The following is a 24,112-nucleotide window of genomic DNA, read 5'->3' as shown; positions in this document are numbered from 1 at the left end:
TATTTACACGGGTGCACATAAGTGGTCCGCACGTGCGCATTCACTGTCAAAATAAAAGACGCGCACCAGATAAGAAGTTGCAACGCGCGTTTGCGTCCATATAAAAGGCTGTTTTTATCCGCTAGAGTGGGATTTTCACGGCACATTCTGCACCAAATCTCTGTGCGTTCATCATTTGTTTGGAGCCAGCTCACCTCCTGCAACCACTTTTCCGAGGATACGCGCTTCTTTTGTGGTTTGGACACCTCTTTGGAGGTGGAGGAACATCACAGTAATTGCTTAAAGGAGCTTCTTCGACATCTTTAAGAGTTCTAAACAAATGTCTGTCCTCCTCCAGAAAATCTTACGTACGCAAACACGCGTTGCAACTTCTCATCTTGTGCGCGTTTTTTATTTTGACAGCGAATGCGCACCTGCGGACCACTTATGTGCAGCCCTGGTTATTTAGCTCGTCATATTGCAGCCACAAAAACTATTTTGTCCATGAAACCATAAAGCTGCACTTTCTTTTTGCCTTATGGTCTGATTTGTCATAACTTTTCCGTTTTGTGGTAAGCTTTTCTTTGGCTGTCACTTCTTCACCCTGACCTGTCTTATTTGGCTCAGCAGAACTAAAATATATATCCTGCTGCTTTTACACACGCACTCACGTTGTCAGCGATTCTCTGCGCGATCAACCTCTCACATGTTTAAGCTGCGGGAGATTTCACTTGTCATGTTTGCATAGTAAGCTAACGACTGATAAGACGATGTCAGAGGAATTGGTGCGCAAATTATCATCACTCACCAATCAGTGCTGTCGCTCTCTATACACAGTTCGTGCGATTGCAAAGTGAAAGCAAAAAACAAGCAAATTCAAACGCGATTTCAATATGTCACATATTGACAGTGGCTCACCGATGCCAATGACATAATTACCCAGCTACATTTCTGAAAGAATGCAAAAGCATTGACATATATTTTCCTTCCTACGATAGGCCGACGGGCAGGGCAGAGATTCGTCGGGCTAGCGATTTTGCGAGCCCTGCTTCCGTACTTACCTTTAGATGAGCCCACAAACCGAGAGAAACTCCGTGATGAAGCTGGAACTCTTTCCAAACACAGGAAACAGATCAGGGCGCAGAGACCCACGTGGTTCACGCTGATCTCAGCTACGATCCAGGAGACAAGGGTGGGCAGATCGATGCAGATATCGATCAGGACGTTGGTAGTGGTTTATGATCGGTACTTTAGTTCGTTTCTCTCCTCTGAGTTCAGTCCTTTACGTCCGTTTCATGACAAAGCAGCTCTCTCTGCTCGACTCCTCTCCTGCTCACACACTTTGCTCCGCCCTCTTCTTCCTGCTCTGCAGTGGTTTGTTGGTGTCCGGTCACGTGAATCAGCTGCACAGCGCAACATTGTGGGGTGTGTTCCAAAGCAACCTCCTATCTTCTTTTCCTTGTGTTCTATGAGAAAGTCATCGTTGGAAGTAGAATTGTTAAGGATTAAGGAAAAGAGAAGAGCGGGCTGAGAATTTGAACAGCCTTACTCTCATCTCTCTTTAACGATGTGACACCGGCTGTCCGCCCTGTTGAAACTACAATGTGCTGAAGATGGACTACAAAACAAACATCTTATTTCGCCACAATATGTTCTAACCCTGTTGTTTTATGGTGGTCATATAAATGAGAACCGTCTCTTAAAAATATTCCTTTACAAAGTTTGAATTTTAAAGAAGAAGTAACATTTTGGGTCAGATTTACTAACGTCTGCAGCAGCAAAGACTTCTTTTGATGTTAAAAAACTTCTGGATTTACTGAAGCGGCTCAGTGTTAGTTTGTAACTCAAAGTTTTGGCATTTGTCTTTGTAAGAGGTTCACTTTCAGGAGAAAGTCACACAAATGTAAATTACAAAGTCTGTGGCACACAATTTACTGCAAATTGCACAAAATCCAACACTGAAAAAAAGAAAACTCATCCTGTCTTATGCCTGTAGGGGTTGTGCTAGTTAGGACAGTTTAATTTTATGATGGGAAATGTTTGTGGAACAACTGTGTAATTTGACTTAAGTTTTTATTTCAGTTCCAAAACTTTGGCTCTGTCCTGAAATTCTCCAGTCAGTCCCAACGCTGAGTGTTTTGAGGCTAGCCCCATTTATTATTTCTTAATAACACAGTTTTTAATGAAATCAAGCAGAAACGAGTTACACTTCTTTTGTTTTTGCAGTGCACACAGCTAACGCTCTCTGCTGAATATGTAAAAAATAAAAGTTTTACTGTGTTACATGCCTGAATGTTGCTCATGGTATGATGGGAAATAATGTTTTCCATTCTTTAGCACATTGAACAGTCAGTTTTCACAGAGTTCAGGTTTATAGGATGAAACAGTTCGTACTGATGCATCTGTCTGTTTGGTTTCCCCGATGTATAAATCCTGGAAATCCTCCTGGCACTTAACAGCGTACACTATGTTACTCTGTTTGTGTCGGGGGACCCGATCCTTGGGCCGGACCAATTTTTTGTGCAGCGTGTTTTGGGGTTTAAAAGCCACAGAGACCCGGTGTTTAGAAAAAATGCGTCTCAACTGCTCTGATCCTCCTGACACATACGGGATCACTACAGGTTTTCGCTTAGGCAGCGGTTGTCCTTCTCTCCTGGATCAGCTGGAGTTTTCTTTAGGTGCCTTTCCAGCTTTAACAACAGTCCAGCTGGGATAACCACATTTACTCAGTCAAACCTTAAATACTGATCCGTATGTGTAGGATTACGCTACACGACAGCTTTTAGATGTCCCCCATACTGATGGAAGCTGGCGTGCACCGTAAACCTACACATACGGATCAGTATTTAAGGTTTGACTCTCATCATCCACTGGAGCACAAACTGGGTGTCATTAGGACGCTACAACACAGAGCGAACACCATCCCCACTGACACAGCGGCCAGCTGCATTTATTGCATTGAAATGCAGCCAAAGCCGCGGAGTCAAGGAGGCCATTTATGTGAAAAGGGAAAGACCATCTCTGAATCGAGGAGGGGGCCTAACGGTACATCTGTCACCATCTTACAATGCTGTGATTTCAGTCATTCCACAACTCTCTGTGAATGGTACTCATGGCCATTGATCAGTGGTCTTTGATCAGTGGGTTTTGGTAAGTGGTTGTTGATCAATGGTCATGAGAATTTGCATAATTAAGATTAAGGAACTGATCTCCCAGCCCATTTGTTCCTTCAGTGGGCTGGTTTCAGTCATTATGCAAATGCACTGTTTATAAGATGTGGGGAAACCTGCAGTCAGCTGAGACTGAAGAAGTCACTTGGATGAGTGACGAAACGTTTCTTCCACAAAACGCTACGTCCAGATGAACAGAATCAACTTTTGGAGATACACACTTCTCAGTTACTCATTATATATGCTCTGGTATTGATTACTTTCTTATGAATGTAGTGAACAGGCATCAGAAAAATTAGTCTTCTACCAACACAGCAGATGTCTCTGACCATAAGACAATCCATTTATCCAGGAGTAAAATGACTGAACATGAGTATACTAAACACTGAAAGTATTATAAAGGACACTAGGAGAGAAATCATTGAATATTTACAAGAGAATAAGAATAGCCTGGTTGAGTCCACTTTAATTTGGGATGCAGTCAAGGTGATAATGAGAGGCTGGAGTATGATGAATTACAGGGCCAAACAACTATAAACAGATGTCACGAGAGGTGATATCCCAAGTGAAAGAAGTTAGACAACAGATCTGAAGAACAGACCCAATATTATGTCACAGAGATGGTTAATGATATTAATTTATCATCCACATAAGTAAATCCTAAAAACTTGATTTTTATCTGAACGTAGTGTTTTCAGCGGTAGAAACATTTAATCTCTCATCTAAGTGACTTCAGTCTCAGCTGAACAATGGGCTGTGAGGTCAGTTCCTTGATCATTAATATGTCCATTGATCAACAACGACTGATCTGATAAATGACTGTTTTATTTTCTCCCTCAAGCCTTCTTTCTACAACAGTCTTTTTACATATGCTCTCAGTACGCATTATTTTATTTCCTCCTGTCTTACCTGACATCAACAGGTTCCCATACCTTAGAATTCTTGCTTGTTTGACATTTCCTATCATCTTTTTCAGTTCTCTTGATACCACAATCGGACTTAATCGTATGTTCTCATTCTTCTTCTTAAGGTTCAATATTAATTTGAATTCCTCTCTTACTATTTGAAGCACTCGCTTCATTTGAACCAATTTCCCCTATCGCCCGTTTCCAACTTGGCGTTCCAACCAGACTTTCATTGTCGTCAATTCATTCATTGTAGTCCAGTCAAAGGCCAGCTTATGCCAACTGCCGTCTACCTTTTTCCTCCAAAATTAAGCCAGCCTCCACGAGAACTTCTCTAGCTAGGTAGGTCACACCTGCTTCCAGCATCTCACCCTGGTAGAAACTCCGTGATGAAGCTGGAACTCTTTCCAAACACAGGAAACAGATCAGGGAGCAGAGACCCACGTGGTTCACGCTGATCTCACCTATGATCCGGGAGACAAGGGTGGGCAGATGGATGCAGATATCGATCCAAATATTTGTAGAGGAACCAGAGTACAGAGGAAAAGGCAATGGTGACTGAAAGAATTGTGACTGGAATTCTTTGTGTTTCTTCAAGCATTTTCACCTATAATTTGAGGGACTTCTTCAGTTCTGAGACCAATTGATGGAGATCCCAGATTTTAAGCTCTAGTGGAAGCGTTTCCTTTGGAGAGTCATTTACCAAAGTTGAAAGAGTAACCTTTATCCTTCAAGAAAAAACAAAAAGAAGAAGAAAAAACTCCACGCTGCACAATAAGAATATAGAAACTGATTTATTCATTTGACTACTGAAAAAGGTTTTCTTTAGCATCTTTATCACAGTCAGTTTTGCAGTTTTTTTGCTGACAGAGACATCACTCATGTCCCTCACACTAAACAATTAAAGAACCAATTAGAAATAAGCCCTGAGCTGACAAACAACAACAGAGTCCTCTGAGAACTTTCATCTCTAACAGTTCTTTGATGCTTTATCCAAATTTTCTAAAAATACTTTACCCTCTGCAGGCCAACACTGTATATATGAATGTGTTCTTTGCTTGATTAAATAAAGCATAAATAGACTCACTGCTCCACCTTGTGTTATAAATTTCTTTATAAATTATTGCATTGAAATGCAGCCAAAGCCAATTCAGATTCAAACAGAATTTTAAACAGTAAAATAGAAATAAAGACTTTAAAAACAATGAAAATATAAAACTAGAAAAATATTGAACTTATTAGATTATTGCAGTCTTCTTCTTTAAACATGAAGTTTGAACTTTTGCTGTTATAGTAACTGGATGTAAAATATATTTCTATAGATTTATATTACAAGTACTACTGCTAAACACTATTGTTTCCTGAAGGAAAATTTTTTGAATGTAAGAGGGATAACATTTTAGAGCAATAAAATTTCCCACGCGTCTGACTAATAAAGGTTATCTTATTTATGCAAAATTAAAAGAAAGAAAATTGATGTGCATATCTTTACTTACACCTTGCCAAATTAAACATTCAGGATTACTCACTGCAGGTCCAGAAATCAGAGCTACGCCATCAGATCCAAGTCTGACATCAGCTGACACTTTTTACAGCAGATTCCAGCTGAACTCTGTGGAGCCATATCTCAAGGATTTTAAGTTTAAGTCAGAAGAGGATCTTCAGATTCATTGTGATCCAGAGATGGAAGTGATTTCATGATGACGCTGATGTTTGCACAGAGCAGATAATGAAGTGTACGTTTTTGCACATTGGTAACAGTGAAAGAGTTTCTTTGAAACATGGGATCGTTTGTGTTTGGAGTATGAACTGAGATTCTTGAAGCTCTTGTCACACTGGTCACAGCTGAAGTTTCCTTCAATGTGTGTACATTCATGATCATTACGAGTATTTGCACGAGAGAAGCTTCTGTCGCAGTGTCTGCACTTGTATGGTTTCTCTCCTGTGTGGACTCGTTTATGACATTTAAGCTCACTTGCAGTGGTGAAGGATGACCCACATTGGTCGCAGATGTGCTTTTTAACCCCACTGTGGAAGAGTTCATGTTTTTTTAAATCACCTAACGAGGGGAAGCCTTTCCCACATTCTTTGCAGTAGTTCATTTTGTCTCCAGTGTGTCTACGTTGATGTATTTTTAGGTTTCGTTGCTGAGTGAAAGTATTTCCACAAAGGTCACATCGAAAGTCTTTCCCACCACCACAGTGACGACAGGGTTGAGAACTGGATCCATCTGTGTCGCCCTGCAAAGATACAAAGACAGTGTAAGTCAGGGAATTCCTTCAACTTTATTATCCTGAACGTTGCCTGAAATAAAGAGCATCTCTGCCAATGTCCAATTACATTTCTTCAGTTTACATTATAACACTCAGCTTACTGGGCTACAATAACTGTCTTTGATGTAGAGGAACAGCAACAAGCACTGGTACTCTGTCTGCAAACAGAGGCTCACCATACTTTGAGGAAATGTAAGTAAAACCTATAGACTATTAAAAGTAAGGCATTAAAGAATAAAGTTACGTTTAAACCAAGCACCATAGTTTTTCTATGGCAAACTTATTGGTAATGTCACAAGACATTACCAATAAGTTTGATGTGTCACATTGCCCTCTTCCTATTGAAAAAGTTGCAACCAAGATGGCCGACTTCTAAATAGCCACTATGGTCACCTCCCATCTTGATGAGTTTACCCCCTCATATATACTAATGTGCCACAAACAGGACTTTAATATCACCAACCATTCCCATGTTATTACGGTGTATCCATATAAATGGCCCACCCCGTCTTTACATGTAACATTGTTATGAAAAAAAATGTCAAAAGCAACCACTGGCCCCCGTGCATCTTCACTTTATAAAATTTGGCCCTTTTTACAAAAAGTTTGGACACCCGTGCTGTGCATAAAGCAGGGGTGTCAAACGTACGGCCCCCGGGCCGGATCAGGCCCACCAACGGGTTTAATCCGGCCCGTGAGATGATTTTATAAAGTATAAAAATGAGCAGCAATTTGTCAATAAAGAAACTGCTGTTCCAATTGTGTCCATTGGATGGCGCAATAGCAATTGTAAGCTACTTTGCCCGCGAAATTTAAACCTGATGTGCTTTGGCACCCTCATTGGCCCAATATGTCTCTGTCAAAAAAGAGAAAAGTGGATGCAGAGTGCTCCAAGAAAAATGGTCATCCTCCTATTTATTCACAGAAGTGAATGGGAAAGCTGTATGTTTGGTGTGTTCCCAGTATGTTGCAGTGCTAAAAGAATATAACCTCTGTCGCCACTATGTGAGTCTTCATGCCGACAAATATGACAACTTTCAAGGACAGCGGAGAAGAGAGAAGGTGAATGAACTGTTGGCGGGTCTGAAGAAACAGCCGTCTGTGTTTACTTACAGCCGAGACATCAGTGATGCTGCAGTGAAAGCTAGCTACCTCATTGCTAACGAAATTGCACTAGCTTCAAAACCATTTAGTGAGGGTGAATTTGTAAAAACATGTATGATGAAGGCATCGGAGATTGTGTGCCCTGAAAAGCGCCAGGCCTTTGCAAATATCAGCCTGACAAGAAACACAGTTGCCGACAGGATTTCTGATCTTTCAGCGGATTTGGACAGACAGTTGAAGCAAAAAGTAAAGTCATTTATTGTGTTTTCAGTTGCAATTGATGAAGGCACGGACATTACAGATGTTGCACAACCGGCAATTTTCATCCGCGGAGTTCATGACACATTGACCGTCACCGAGGAGTTCGTGGAGTTGGTACCGATGACAGATACAACGACCGCAGCTGATATTTTCACCGCACTCGTCGTCGCGCTGGACAGCGTCGGAGTGGACTGGTCCCGCGCTGTCAGGCTGGCTACAGATGGTGCGCCCTCAATGATCGGGAAGAAAGCAGGCGTTGTAAAAACGTTCAGAGATAAAGTGCAGTCTGCAAATGGAGGGCGTGATTTTTGGACTTTTCACTGTATTTTGCACCAGTTGCAAGTCACTGAAAATGGATAACGCCATGAAGGTGGTCATCCAAACTGTTAATTTCATCCGATCCAGAAGCCTCAATCACCGTCAGTTTGACAGTCTTCTCAGAGAGAAAGACCACATCTATGGCCTGCCATACCACACTGAGGTGAGATGGTTGAGCCGAGGTGCTGTGCTGAGGCGTTTCTTTGATTTACGAGGAGAAATTCAACAGTTTATGGAAGAAAAGAGCAAAACAGTGTTAGAATTTCATTCCGCAGAATGGATGCAGCACCTTGCATTTATGGTGGATGTTACAGAGCACCTGAATAACTTGAACAAACAGCTGCAAGTTGTCACGCAGTATTATGACAGCATACGTTCTTTCAAGTTGAAGCTGTTATTGTGGGAGATGCAGCTCGCTGGTGGTGATGCAGCTCACAAAGTGTGGCAGATATGAAGCGGTTTAAAGATAAAATAACGGGACTGTTACTAGACTTTGAGCAACGATTTCAGATTTTTGGTGAACTGGAGAAAGACTTCAAAGTTTTTTGCTCGCCGTTCACCGTGAATCCCTTTGATCTGCCCGCCAGGATCCAACTTGAAATAATAGACTTGCAGTGTGACTCGGATTTGAAGGGCAAGTTTGCCGCAGCTGGCTTGAACACATTCTATCAGAATCTCTTGCCAGGTTACCCCAACTTGACAGCCCTCGCTGCAAAACTGTTGTGCATGTTCGGAACCACGTATCTTTGTGAGCAAGTTTTCTCTGTAATGAGCATAAACAAAACAAAACTGCGCTCAAGGCTCACGCATAGGCACTTGAATCACATCCTGAAGTTAGCTGCTGCTCAGGATGTGAAGCCTGATATTGATGAGCTGGTGAAAGCTAAAAAATGCCAGGTATCAGGAGTCAAATAAACTATGCAACCCCACTGAAAGTGCTGCATGAGACACCCTGATATAGTTCTGTGATCTGTGAAACAGTTCTGTGAATCACTGAGGCACTGTGTGCTTGTGTGATCTTTGTCCTCAGAATTTTCAAATAACTTGAGATGTTTTATGATTAATAGCTATGTTGTGCCTGTACTATTTTGAACATACTGTCCACAGACACTAGCTTTATTTTTATGTTGATCATATTAAAACAAAGAAAAGAATCTGAAGTTGTTGTTTTTAAGTTATATATACAATGATTTTACCAGTCCGACCCACTTGAGAATAGACTTTTCTCCATGTGGCCCCTGAACTAAAATGAGTTTGACACCCCTGGCATAAAGTTTTTATGTCCTGTTGAGATTTGAAAATTACAAATAATTTAAATAATGAATCAGAACAAGTGCAACTGTAAATCCTCAAATATGGATGCAAAGTTACAGTAATCATTGTTTTTAGTTTGAAGACTTATTATGTTCTTTACTGACGTTTTCAAAATTCCAGTAGATGCCATTGAGTCCAGTAGAATTACTACATGCGAACATAATTTAATGAGCAGAGTTGATCCAAACAGTCAGTCTTAAATTAGAAGACAAAAATATAAATACATACCTCACAGTAACTGCACTTGCAGAGTTTCTTTCTGGTGTGGATCTGTTGGTGGTCTTTCAGGTAACGTGGAGCTTTAAAAGTCTTCTCACACAGGTCACATTTATAAGGTCTCCCCACAGTGTGGGTAAACTTGTGGTCTTGTAACCGTGCATCTGTTGTAAACAGTTTGCCACACTGATCACAGCACCAAACATCATGTCCAGTGTGAATCCGTAGGTGTTTCTTTTGGGTCTCTACACGACTGAAAGTTTTTCCACAAATGTCACAGCTGTACGCCTTAATTCCAGAGTGGGTAACCTGATGACACTGTAACTGGCTACTGCGAGCAAAAGTTTTACCACACTGATCACAGGGGTACGGTTTAACTCCACTGTGGACAAGCTGGTGACTTTTTAAGTTTCCACGTCGGGTAAAAGATTTCCCACACAAGTCACAGGTGTATGCTTTAACTCCACTGTGGACGAGTTGGTGTGTTTTTAAGCTTCCAGTCTGGGTAAAAGATTTTCCACACAAGTCACAGTTGTATGTTTTAACTTCACTGTGGATGAGTTGGTGTGTTTTTAAGTTTCCAGGATCAGTAAAAGATCTTCCACACAAGTCACAGTTGTATGTTTTAACTTCACTGTGGACGAGTTGGTGTGTTTTCAAGTGTTTAGAACAGGCAAAATCCTTCCCACACTCATCACAGCTGTATTTTTTCTCTCCCTTTCCTCTGTGAGGTTTATCGTCCTCCTGAGAGCGCTGACTTCTCGCTCCATGTTGGTCCTGCAGTGACAGAGACACAAACAGAGGCAGTGAGTGAAATGCAGTCGTGGAACAAACTGAAACTCCATTAGTGGAATCAAAGATGTCAACAAACACATTGTAGGTGTGATATCCACCAGAGATGGGCAGTAACGCGTTACTGTAATCCGATTACCTTTTTCAAGTAACGAGTAAAGTAAGGGATTACTATTGCAAAAACGGTAATTAGATTACCGTTACTTTCCCGTAGGAACACTGCGTTACTGCATTACTAAAACTGTGATTTTGTTTGCCAGAATGTTTCATGACAGTGACGTAAGCAAGTGCGACGTTCGTGACAACAGCTGTGTGCAGATCAACAATGGATCATATATCGAGTGCAGAGAGAGTATGAGCGTGCAGCGTTTAAAGCGTGGAAGTACTGACCTTACTTTGAGTTTGATTCCATAAAAAGTGACAAAAACATTAGCATCCATTGTGCGTGGGAAGAAAACTTCTTTTTACAGCGAAAAACCCCCCCCCCTAAACTTCCAAGCAAGCTACGAAGTAATGGGAAGTTCACAGAGAAACTGGTGGATTCTTCCACTGACCACTGCGGCACACCTGCACCAGGGTAAACCTCCGCCTACCCCACTCCTGCTTTACAGGTGAAAATAGAGTAACAGGACCACTGAGTCTTTGACTTTATTTATTTTCTGCTTTGTTTTACTTGCATCTATTTGAAAGACTGAGTGTAAACACACACACACAAAAAAAAATTTATATGCTGGAATGTGCAGAAAATAGGTTTAAATGTTAAACTAATTTCTTCCAGTCAGAGAATGTTGCAGATAATTAAATATTCGCTTGATGCATAAAGTTAAAAGATTTAAACTAATAAAACAAGTTTTAAAAAGAGACTTTTCCATTTGATTACATTTTGTATGATGGATTATGCAGAAAAAGTAGAATTGGGCTGAAAGATCTATCGTTTTATCACCTATTCAGGTTGTAAATCGTGTTGTTAAAAAGTAACTAAGTAACTAAGTAATTAATTACTTTTGAAAATAAGTAATCAGTAAAGTAACGGGATTACTAATCAGTAATTAGTTACTGATTACTTTTTTCAAGTAACTTGACCAACACTGGTTACCACCACCTTCTAGTGATAGTATCACATTACAATTATGAGCTACAATGAGAGTTGTGACGTGCACACAGTTTCAATAGCAGAGATATTTTTGCTCACCTTTTGGTTTGAAGTCATTGTTTCCTCTGTAGTGGCTGAGCTGAGTCTAAATGGCTCGTCTCCTCCTGATGATCAGCTGGAACAAAAAAATATATTTATATGTATTTCATCCTTGACAAAAAGAAGCTGTGATGGAAAGCTCTAAACTAAATGTCTTCAGTCAGTGTGTCAGCCTCCAGTTAACAACAGTGGTGAGAAACTGCACTACTGAACCTCCACTGACTGAATAACTTTAGTTTGGTGCTTCATTTGAACCTCATAGATTTTATTAAACAAACTGGATAAAAACTTTGAAAAACTGAAGGTGAGCTGATAGTAAGAGGGTCATCATCTGACACTAGGGTTGCCACGATTAGTCGACTAGTCACGATTACGTCGACCATCAAAATCGTCGATGAGTCGTTTGAAGCTTTGTAAGATCACAAAAGACGCAGGAATAAGTAGTAGGATTTAAGAGTGTAATAACGGACTGAAACAGAAGATGGCAGCACTGCATGTACAAGGATGCCAGCTGCCGTTAAACCCCGAAGAAGAAGAAGTAGCTCTGTCCCAGAATTCATAGCGCAGCCCAGCTCAGTTTCCAACAATGGCGGCAGCTAGTTAGTTTTAATATTACTCTTATTATTCTTTCTGGGTCACAAAATAAACGTTTAACATATTTTCAGGCGAGAATGTAGCTGTGTAAACCTCAAATATCTGCTCAGTTTATCAAGACACCACATATTTTCAATAGCTAGCCGGGGGCTAGGCTCATTAGAGCCGTGAGAACACCGGACTCCTGGCAAATCATTTTCAAACCCACCGCCGTCTTTCGCTACTCAGGTTAAACATGATATATAAGTCACTTAACTTAAAAATGTTATTGTTTGGCTTTTTTAGTATTTTATTTGTTCCTGAGTAAATCGGTTTGGCTGAGATTAAAGTTATAGTTTTTACACAGTTGAATAAACATCAAGCAGACAGCTGATTATCAGAAGTGTGAGATGCTCGAGAATATACTCCGGTGTCCTGTTATATTTTAGATAGCAAGGAGTTTATTAAACTTCACCGAAACAAATTTAATAAACTATCATCTTGTCTTTATTTTTAGTTAGCACATACCTTAAACACTTAAAGCTGTAAGCTAATGATAGTTATATAAGAGCAGATGCTGCTGGTGCAATAAGCTGCACGTTTTACGTCCAATGGATGATGATCTGATTAGTCGACTATCAAAATAATCGTTTGTGGCAGCCCTATCTGACACTACATCAAGATTCTCGGACCATGTCAAGGTTCACTTGATCCCTGCAAACAGGCACAAACTGAAACTCTCTAAAGCTTTTGTGAAGACACTGAAGCAGTGGACTGATGAGGCTGTGGAGAATCTGCGGGTGTGTCTGGACTGCACCGACTGGGAGGTTTTCAGGATTGTTACCAACAATTTGGATTATTATAGAGATGCTGTGATGTCCTGTGACATCCGCTTCTGTGAGGACAGCTGCACAGCATCACACACCAGGGTGAGTTAGAATAATGGCCAGCCCTGGTTCTCTAATATATTCATTGGGCTATGAAGCTGAAGACATGATCACTTCAATGAACCTGACCGAAAAGGAGGTGAGTGAGTACCACACGCTCAAAAACAAACTTAAGGCACACTTTGTAGTCAGAAGAAACATTATCTTTTAAACGTGAAAAGTTCAACCGAAGGCAGCAAGAAGTGGGAGAAAAGGCAGATCGGTTTATTACATCTCTATATGCCTTGGCGGAGTATTGTGACTACGGGGCGCTGTACAGTGAAATGATAATTGACAGACTCGCTGTCGGAATGAGAGACAAGAGGCTCTCGAAGGAACTGCAAGTGGATGCAGAGCTCATGTTAGAAAAAGTAGTGATAGGGATTCCTCAAAGTGAGCTTGTTAAGAAGCACCAGGATCTTCTTAAAAACAACTTCAAGCAGGAGAATCCTTGCAACGTGGACATCATTAGCAAAGATAAAACATTTCAAACCAGAAAAGACTGTGCCACAAAACACAGAGAGAAACATGAAACATGACACAAGGCAATGCAATCGATGTGGAAAGACAACACCTCACAGCAAAAAGCTGTGCCCAGCCAAAGAGGTAGTCTGCAATCAGTGTAAAAAGAAAGGTCACTATGCAAGAGTGTGCAGGTCGGGGGCACTGGGAGAAATATGGGCAGCAGGTGGTGACGTTGAAGAGAGGGAAGTAGCTCAGTAGCATCTGATAGAACTGAGGATGCATGGATGACTAAAAAAAAGTTAACAATATAAAAGCAGTTAGCAGTTACAGAGAAATTTACAGCTAACCTGAGTACTCCGGGCAACACTACAATACTGTGTATGTAGTAGCAGACCTGACACAAGGGTTATTTAGCTGCCCAACAAGTGTAGAGCTTGGGTTAGTGGACAGAGTAGAAGCAGTGTCACTCACTTCAGCAGAGGCGGTAAAGCAGCAGTTTCTGGAGCTACTTAGTTGTTTAGGACAAATGGAGGGGGAATACAAAATTGAGCTTAAAGCAGATGCTAAGCCATTTACCTGTTGACCCCAAGAAGGGTCCCATTTCCCTACTGCCTAAAATCAAAAAGGAGCTAGCTTGTATAGAAGAGTTAGGGGTAATCTCCAGAGTGGAGTAGTCTACTGTGCAGGAATCTTTCCAGTACCCAAACCAAACAGAGAAGAAGTGTGTGTATTGACTTGACCAAACGTAGCAATTCTGTGAAAAGAGAAAGACAGATGTTGCAATCAGTATAGCACACCCTAGGACAGCTAGAAGGCGCAAAGTTCTTCTCAAAACTCGATGCTAACTCAGAATTGTGGAAAATACCTTTGTCCAAACAGTCAGCTCTTTTCACAACCTTCATCACGCCATTTGGAAGGTATTGTTTCAATAGACTCTGTTTCAGCTTATCTTCAGCTCCTGAGCATTTTCAAAAATGAATGTCTCAGGTCTTGGAGGGGCTGGACGAAGTTGTCTGCTAAATGGATGACATTTTGGACACACAGGCCCAGCACGACAAGAGACTAGTCGCAGTCCTTGTGTGGTTCACAAAAGCAGGTGTGACATTGAAAAGTGAGAAATGAGACTTTGCAAAAACCTTAATCAAGTTGCTTGGACAGATCATTGACAGTACAAGCGTCAAAGCAGACCCAGAAAAAGTGAACATGGTCAGCAACATGGAGGCACCCACTGATGTAAGTGGAGCGAGACCATTCCTGAGAATGGTTAATCATCAAGTCAATGTTTCCCCACCAAGCAGAAAAAACACAGCTATTGAGAGAACTACTCAGTAGCAAAAAAGTGCTGTTGGAGTGAGGCTCAACAAACAGTGTTTGACAGCATTAAGTCAGAACTGAGTACTTGGCAGTTTACAGTCCCAAAGCACAAACAACAGTATCAGCCTTAAGCATCCTCCTATGGACTGGGAGCAGTGCTACTTCAGAAACAAGAGGAAGACACAACCATGGTAGTGACCTTCACTTCAAAAGCATCAACCCCCACACAACAAAGATATACTCAAATAGAGAAGGAAGCATTAGCCATTAGGACTGCCAGGATTTGTCAACTAGTCATGATTACTTTGACTATTAAATTTGCAGACGACTAATTTAATAGTTGACGCATCTTTTGAAGCTTTGTAAGATCCTGAAAGACACAGGAATACGTAGTAGGATTTAAGAGTGTACTAACGGACTGAAACAGAAGATGGCAGCACTGCGTCTACAAGGATCCCAGCTGCCGTTAAACACCAAAGAAGAAGAAGCAGTTTCCTGTATCGTAGGTGATAACGTTACAGTGATGCGACAAAGGCTGTCCAAACTAGAAGACTTCTCCAAATGCAGTCGACAAATGCGTGCTTCATTTCCCCAGATTTGAAGGATGGGTCAGGTGTATTCTTCGTGACCAACCTATCCCAGAATTCATAGCGGGGCTCAGCCAATTCCAGTTTTCAACTATGGTGGCAGCTACTTAGTTTTAATTGTGTGAATGCCGTGAGGAATGCAGCAGCTTTCAGAAAAGACATCAGCTTCTACGCAGTGTTTTCTCAGCGGTTTCTCCTTCTTCTGCTGTTTTCAGATTCCACTACACGGCATTCACACTGCATTTTCGCAGGAAATGCAACTTTTCTAGTTCTACCTTATTCTGGTTGCTCAGACATTTGCTGGTTAACTACTCCCTCAGTTTTCATCTGATTTTCACCATTCAAACTTTAAACTGTTCTGCTCCTTCTGCTAATGCCTGCTATATCTTTTGCACAAAACTTTTATTCTTTGAGATATTAAGCTTTTTATGCAATTTTTTGGCCCATTTTGCTGAATGGGACCACATTATCAGTGTGATCACCAGTTTTGCTTGCACAAGTATTTGGCCCCTTGAACTTTTCCACATTTTGTCACCTTACAGCCACAAACATGAATCAATTTTATTGGAATTCCACGTGAAAGGCCAACACAAAGTGGTGTACATGTGAGAAGTGGAACGAAAATCATACATGATTCCAAACATTTTTTTTTTCACAAATAAATAACTGCAAATTGGGGTGTGCGTAATTATTCAGCCCCCTGAGTCAATACTTGGTAGAACCACCTTTTGCTGCAATTACAGCTGCCAGTCTTTTAGGGTATGTCTCTACCAGCTTTGCACATCTAGAGACAGAAATTCTTGCCCATTCTTCTTTGCAAAACAGCTCCAGCTCAGTCAGATTAGATGGACAACGTTTTTGAACAGCTGTTTTCAGATCTTGCCACAGATTCTCGATTGGATTTAGATCTGGACTTTGACTGGGCCATCCTAACACATGGATAGGTTTTGTTTTAAACCATTTCATTGTTGCCCTGGCTTTATGTATAGGGTGGTTGCCCTGCTGGAAGGTGAAGCTCCGCCCCAGTCTCAAGTCTTTTGCAGACTCCAAGAGGTTTTCTTTCAAGATTGCTCTGTATTTGGCTCCATCCATTTTCCCATCAACTCTGACCAGCTTCCCTGTCCTTGCTAAAGAGAAGCACCCCCAGAGCATGATGCTGCCTCACCATATTTGACAGTGGGGATGGTGTGTTCAGAGTGATGTGCAGTGTTAGTTTTCCGCCACACATAGTGTTTTGCATTTTGGCCAAATCTTGAGAGTGCGTGTATCTCTGATCACCTTCCTGTTCTGTTTTCTGCCACTGCACAATGTTCTGTTGCTGCAGTTAAAGCTCCTTCACGCCGCCACCGGATCATCAATACTCATGTACCATCCCAGTTCTCTGCTGCTTTCAACAACTCTGAGCTCTCCACGGTGGACTGGATTGACTCCCTGTGTGCAGAAGATTTAACTGCTCTTTTTAACTCAACATGCACTTCTATTCTGGACTCCATCGCTCCCCTAAAATCACTCCGTCCCAAAGCTCACACTGAACCCTGGATTACAGACTCTGTTCGTGCTCTCAGGCGCTCCTGCAGGTGTGCTGAGAGAAAGTGGAAAAAGGACAAGCTGCAAATCTCCTTCAATATCCTGAGAGACTCTCTTTTAACTTATCAGAAAGCTGCTAAAGAGGCTAAGTCCTCCTACATATCTAACCTGGTCAGCAGTAATGTCCATAAACCTCAGACTCTGTTTCGTGTTTTAAACTCCATTGTTGATCCTCATACGTCCACTTGCCTCATACCTTCTGCCACCCTCTGCAATGACTTTTTTATATTTTTTTGTTAATAAGATTTCCTCCCTGCAGTCTGTCATTCCACCTCCACCTTTCAATCCCTGTGTTTCTCCCTCGTGCCAATCTGCCTTTAACCAGTTTGAGCTAATTTCTCTTTCTCAGCTGCATGAAACAGTCTGCAAGGTCAAGTCTACCAACTGTTCCACTGACGCTATCCCCTCTCGTCTTCTGAAGCAGGTCCTGGACTCAGTTGGACCTGTCCTTCTGGTGCTGATCAATGCCTGTCTCAGCTCTGGTTGTTTCCCAACATTTTTTAAGCATGCTGTTGTTCAACCTCTCCTCAAAAAGCCTAACCTGGACCCATCTATACTCTCTAACTATAGGCCCATCTCCAATCTGCCCTTTCTGTCCAAAGTACTGGAGCGAGTTGTCCTCAGGCAGCTCCAGTCATTTTTAGACAACAACAGTCTCTATGAGAAGTTTCAGTCTGGTTTTAGAGCTCGTCACAGCACTGAAACCGCCTTACTGAGAGTTTTTAATGATTTGCTTTTAACTGTAGACTCTGGTTGTGCTGCTGTCCTAGTAACCTTAGACCTGACAGCAGCCTTCGACACTGTTGATCACAACATACTGTTATCCCGCCTAGAACACTGTGTCTGTTTGAAAGGTACTGTCTTAAAGTTTTTCCAGTCCTACCTGGATAACAGGAGTTTTTCTGTCCACCTCGGTGAACTGTCATCTCCCAGAGCTCCTTTAACTTGTGGTGTACCTCAGGGGTCCACTCTAGGCCCCCTGCTGTTTACTCTGTATTTGCTCCCTCTGGGCGATGTGCTGCGCAAACATAATGTGTCCTTCCACACCTTTGCTGATGACATTCAGATCTACCTCCCTCTGAGGTTAGACTGTAAGGACTCTTTGCAGCCGTTATTCTCCTGTCTGTCTGACATTAAGACTTGGATGGCTCTTAACTTCCTACATCTAAATGAAAGTAAAACTGGAGTCATTGTGTTTGGGCTTCCTAAAGACCCCAACCTTTCCTTTGATTTTATGGGACCCCTAACTTCCAAATGTACTTCCTCCATTAAGAGCCTCTGTGTTACTTTTGACAGTGCTTTTAAATTTGATAAACAAATCAGCTCCGTAGTCAAGGGATCTTTATCATCTACGGATTTTAGCTAAAGTCAAGTCCTACCTGTGCAGGAACGATCTAGAAAGGGTGGTCCATGCTTTTATTACATCACGGCTGGACTACTGTAACTCCCTTTATGCTGGTTTAGATCGTTCCTGTCTGCATCGCCTCCAACTGGTGCAGAACGCTGCTGCTCGCATGCTGACCGGTTCCAAAAAGAGAGACCACATCACTCCGGTCCTCTGCTCTCTCCACTGGCTCCCAGTTGCTTTTAGGATTGATTTTAAAATTTTACTGCTGGTTTTTAAGGTTCTTAACGGTACTACACCTCCTTACCTGGCAGAGCTTCTTAGCATTTACCGCCCCAGGAGATCTTTGAGGTCAGCAGACCTGATGCTTTTAGATGTTCCCAGGTACAGATTAAAGACTAGGGGAGAGAGGGCTTTTGCTGTGGCTGCACCCAGACTGTGGAACAGTTTACCTCCTCACATCAGATTCTCCACAAGCCTAGGAACTTTTAAAACTGCTCTTAAAACTCACCTCTTCTCATTGGCTTTTAGCAAGGTTTAACTTACTGTATTAACTTATTGTTTTATCAGTGAGGTGTTTTATGTACTTGTGTTTTATTGTATTTTATATTTGTATTTTATTGTACAGCACTTTGGTCAGCCTTGGTTGTTTTTAAATGTGCTTTATAAATAAACTTGACTTGACTTGACAAATCTTTTTGTATAACTGGAAAATGCCAAGTATGGACAGTTTTTGTGAGATACCAAATCTCCTTTTCAAAACACTGAAAATTACCTCCATTATATTTTCCCACCAATTCCGAAGTCCTGAACAGCTCCATAAGATATGTAAAATCGAAGCATTTTGACCATCACATCTCCAACATTCGTCCGTAGAGGCCAGGTTCCATTTATACAATTGTTGCGGTGTTCGATGCCACCTATGGATTATTTTAAGTTGAATAAATCTTCTGCCTGTTTCTTTATAACTAGTATTAATATTTTGAAAACATGAATCCCATTCAACTGAAGATAGGTCCAATGCCACGTCCTGGGCCCAGTAGCCCTTAACTTTAAGGAGAGGGTCAGCCGACCGTTCTTGCAATACATGATAAATCTTAGAGGTAATCTTAGAGGTAGAGGTAAATCTCAAGAGGTCTTGAGAGCAGGACTTCCACAGGGCTGCCCACAGGACAGGACAGGTTCCCAACCACTTTGATAATGAACTATGTATTTGGACATATCTCCAGAATTGATTACGCTGCAACTTATACAACTCCACAATTTTATCAAAGCTTAAAAAACATTTAGTCCCACCATCAAATAAATCTGATACATTAAGGATGCCTGCCTTACACCACTGTAACCAGTCAACCAATGTCCCTCCAATTAAAATTATTTTATTCCCCCATAAGGTTGCCGAAGGAGATTTAATAAAGTCCCAGCGACCCACCCTATGTAATTTACACCACAATGTCTTCGCATTTGCAATTATAGGATGGGTAAGTTTATGACTGGTATCAAACAGCTCCCTCCAAGGAGAAATGCCGCCATTAACGTCCGTCTCTATATGGGACCAGATGGGTTTAACTGGTGCAGTAGGTAACCAAGCTCTAAGTTGTTTCACATTCATCACCCAATAATACCATTGGAAATTAGGCAATGAAAAACCTCCTTGTTTTGTACTCGCTTGAAGTTTCTTAATACTTAAACGATGTGGTGAGCTACCCCAAAGAAACTGCCGAATCAAAAAATCTAGATTTTTGAAATACTTATCTGGAATGTGTAATGGAATATTGGATAAAATATAAAAGATCATGGGTGCAGTCATCATCTTAATACAACTCATTTTACCACATATTGTGAGACGTATTCTGGACCATCTACCAAATTCCATTTTTATTCTTTCAAACATTGGCTCCATATTTGCTCGAACCATCTTCGTGTAATCTGAGGTAATTTGTATCCCCAAATACATCAAACCATTCACAGACCACCCAAACTCCCACTGTTTAAATAAAGTATGAGGGCAGTGTCCTGACATAGGCATTGCCTCTGATTCATCCCAGTTGACGCGATACCCTGAAAGCAGCGTAAAGCTTTCTATACATTCTAATAGGGCTGGAATTGACTTCCCAGACTGGGTCATAAGTAACAACATATCATCTGCATATAATAGAAGCTTATGTTGACTATTAACCAACAAAATTCCAAATATATTTACACTATTTCTGTTTTTGTGCCAAAGGTTCTATAGCAATTACAAAAAGCCCGGGGCTAAGGGGACAACCCTGTCTTGTGGATCTCTGTAAAAGGAATAGATCTGATATGAGCGCATTTGTCAATACTCGCACTGAAGGTGAATCATATAATATCTTTATCCACCTAATAAAACTGTCACCAAAACCAAACTTTTCTGTTGTCTTAAACCAGTGGTTCCCAAACTTTTGTTTGCTGGGCCCCCCTTTGTTTTACAAGAAAAATGATTTGGAGAGCCCAGCGCGTGCTCCCGACGAAGGGAAAACTAATTCTGCAGGGGAGACCTACCTCGGCACTTGTGCAGGTGAAACCATAGGGAAGATATGCTTCACCTGCACATTTTCTAGTTTTTGGCTTGGAATGAAGTTGGTTTGGAAACATGTTCAGCGATGCTTCATCTCCTGCTTTGCGTTTGTGTGGGCGCCCCGTGCTAGCAGTGTACAAGCATTGTTTTTTTTCCCCTTTTCATACCGCGCTCCCCCTGCAATGGCTCTGCGACCCCCTAGGGGGCGGGCCCCACACTTTGGGAAGGTCTGTCTTAAACAAATAATCCCACTCAACACAATCAAAAGCTTTAGCAGCATCCAGCGATAAGGCCGCTGTTGGATATACTGAATCATATACATAATTTTTTCGCCATTACTACTTTTAATCGACCCGCTAAGACCCTTGACAAGATTTTTTGGTCAGAATTCAGCAAAGATATGGGGCTCAACCACTTGGGTCTAAAGGGTCTTTCCCAGTTTTAGGAATAAATGTTATAAGTCCAGAGTGCATTGACTGAGGTAATGAGCCTACTTTAAACGCCTCATTATAAACATCGAGCAACAGGGGACTTAACATATCCTCAAATGCTCTATAGAAATCCAATGGTAACCCGTCTAATCCTGGAGCTTTATTAAGTGGCATACTGTTAATTGCATGGGTAATCTCCTCCACTGTAATTGGAGCATCTATAATCTGCTGGTCAGTAGTAGAAAGCTGTGGCAGGTTTAAATCAGTAAAGAATGCTTCGAATTTCTGTTCATCTAAACTACCTCGTGTAGAATAAAGATTATTGTAAAAGGCCCTAAATCCAACATTTATAAGTCTAACAGAAGTTGAAATAACCCCTTCTGATTGTTGTATGCCTGGGATATGGTTCATACTTTCTTTCTGTTTAAGACGGTATGCTAATAAACGGCTCGGGAAGCCTGCTTTAAATTTCTTAATAACTTTATCCCTGACCTGTCTGGTGTGTTCTTCGGATTTCATGGTCTTGTTGCTCCCAATATTCTCTTAGACAACTTCTGAGGCCGTCACAGAACAGCTGTATTTGTACTGACATTAGATCACACACAGGTGCCCTCTATTTAGTCATTAGCACTCATCAGGCAATGTCTATGGGCAACTGACTGCACTCAGACCAAAGGGGGCACACCCCACTTTTCAGTTATGTATTTGTAAAAAATGCTTGGAATCATGTATGATTTTCGTTCCACTTCTCACGTGTTCACCACTTTGTATTTATTCTTTCACGTGGAATTCCAATAAAATTGATTCATGTTTGTGGCTGTGATGTGACAAAATGTGGGAAAGTTCAAGGGGCCGAATACTTTTGCAAGCCACTGTAAGTCACTTGGATATCTTAAAAATGTTACGGTTTGGTAAATCGGTTTGGCTGAGATTAAAGTTACAGTTTTCACACAGCTGAATAAACGTCAAACAGAAAACTGGTTAAACAGAAGGGTGAGATGGTAGAATTTACTTCAGTGTCCTGCTATTTTTTAGATAGCAAGAAGCAGGAGGCTGAGGTTATTGAACTCCACAGAGGCAATCTGCAAATTTCATTAAAAGTTTAATAAACTGTCATCTTGTCTTTATTTTTGGTTAGCACATACCTTAAACACTATAAGCTAATGATAGTTATATAAGAGCAGATGCATGCTGGTGCAAATAGCAGTTCATTTTCCATCCAACGGATGCATGACGTGATTATCACAAAAATAATCTAGTCGACTATCAAAATAATCATTTTTGGCAGCCCTATTAGCCATAACCTGGGCGTGCAAGTGATTTTCTCATCAGCATCAAGTTTCATGTTGTGACAGATCACAAGCCTTTAGAGCTACTTTTAGTCTCCAAGAACTTAGATGAACTACCGCCACGAGTACAAAGACTGAGAATGAGATTAATGAGGTTCTCTTTCACCATCTCACATGTCATACACACAGCAACTGCAGACGTGCTGCCCAGAGCGCCAGAAAGAGCGGTTTCTAACACGACATTAAGAGATGAAATGGACTTGTATGCACATCAGGCCTTCCTGAAATAGAGGACAGACAACAACAAATAAGACAGCAGCAACACAGAGATGAAACAATAAAACATGTCCAACTCTACTGCAAAATCTTTTTGACTGGAGTAACAGCCAGTATTTGGTTGTAGTGGACTATTTCTCAAGATACACAGAAATACCTGAGCTGTCTTCTAACACATCAGCAGCAGTGATTGAACACTTTAAGTCTGTATTTGCACGCCACAGCATACCAACATAACTAAAGTCAGATAATGGCCCACAATTCTCCTCAGAACTCTTTCCAACGTTTGCTCTAGAGTGGGGCTTTGCCCACACCGCTTCCAGCCTGAGATTCCCTCAGAGAAATGATGAGACTGAAAGAGAACAGTAAAAAGCCTTCTACAGAAAGCAGACCCATCTCTCACCATCATGGCATATTGCACCACACCACTTGCCAATGGACATAGCCCTGCAGAGATTCTAATGGGGAGGAAACTTCGTACCACAGCCCCTATACTTCCATCCTGCCTCAAACCAGGCAGGATAAACATCACTATGCTGAGAGACATAAAAAAAGAAAAAAGAGAGAGAGGAGAGATAGAAACAGTGGAAATGGTTCAACAACAGACAGAGCACAAGACCTCACTGGACTATAACCAGGAGATCAAGTTTGGATCTGGGACATGAAAGAAAACGGGACAATATATAGCAGAGCGCAATTCTCCACGATATTATCTCATTGAGACCAATCCCCCACCCACCCAAGTCTCATATACCACCAAGTAACCAAACTACGGAAAGAAGATATCCTAGAAGCCAAATCATAACAACAGTCGCCTTGAGGATTTGGTGCTATATAAATAAAATATAAATATAACTGAATTGAATACTCAGGGGAGGGGTGTTATGGTAGGGACTAATTAATTGGTAATGCAGCACCCTCTGGTGTTTTGTGTTGTGGCCTGCCAATAAAGGGACTCACTATGTTAAGACAGAGCTGTCCTTATTAATATTGCTGCTATTATAAACCCCAGATCTACAAAAACAACGTGTTCATCCACAGCAGCTGGACAATAAAGTTTATTGTGACCCTGATACTGCAGCAGATCGCTCTCATCCATTTCCTGTTATCACTTCAAATAGAAATGAGGCTGTAGAGGTTTGGTGCAGGCAGAAAAACAGCTGCAGGGACAATGAAAAGACTTTTCTGCTCCAACTTCTCCCAGCATGCTGAGCTAATGATTAGTTGGTGTTTTTCTCCAAACACTCTCTCAC

At 41.4% G+C, this 24,112-nt stretch overlaps 1 protein-coding gene across 2 annotated transcripts in view; it reads right to left on the bottom strand.

Annotated features, from left to right (window-relative positions):
- Positions 1 to 24,112, bottom strand: part of LOC146511872 (uncharacterized) — a 69,544-nt gene that overhangs the window by 44,031 nt on the left and 1,401 nt on the right. For both annotated transcript variants that reach the window (XM_085171715.1, XM_085171714.1), the window contains exons 2-3: positions 11,525 to 11,600; positions 9,553 to 10,317 (exon numbers count right to left, since the gene is read on the bottom strand). In XM_085171715.1, the coding sequence (XP_085027841.1) occupies positions 9,553 to 10,317; positions 11,525 to 11,542 (783 nt within the window). In that variant the 5' untranslated portion in view covers positions 11,543 to 11,600. The remainder of the gene's footprint in view (positions 1 to 9,552; positions 10,318 to 11,524; positions 11,601 to 24,112) is intronic.

Source organism: Neolamprologus multifasciatus, chromosome 9, assembly GCF_963576455.1.
Source record: "Neolamprologus multifasciatus chromosome 9, fNeoMul1.2, whole genome shotgun sequence".
NCBI lineage: Eukaryota > Metazoa > Chordata > Actinopteri > Cichliformes > Cichlidae > Neolamprologus > Neolamprologus multifasciatus.
Note: the sequence above shows the minus strand (reverse complement) of the source record. Positions and strands in the feature narration are given on the sequence as shown.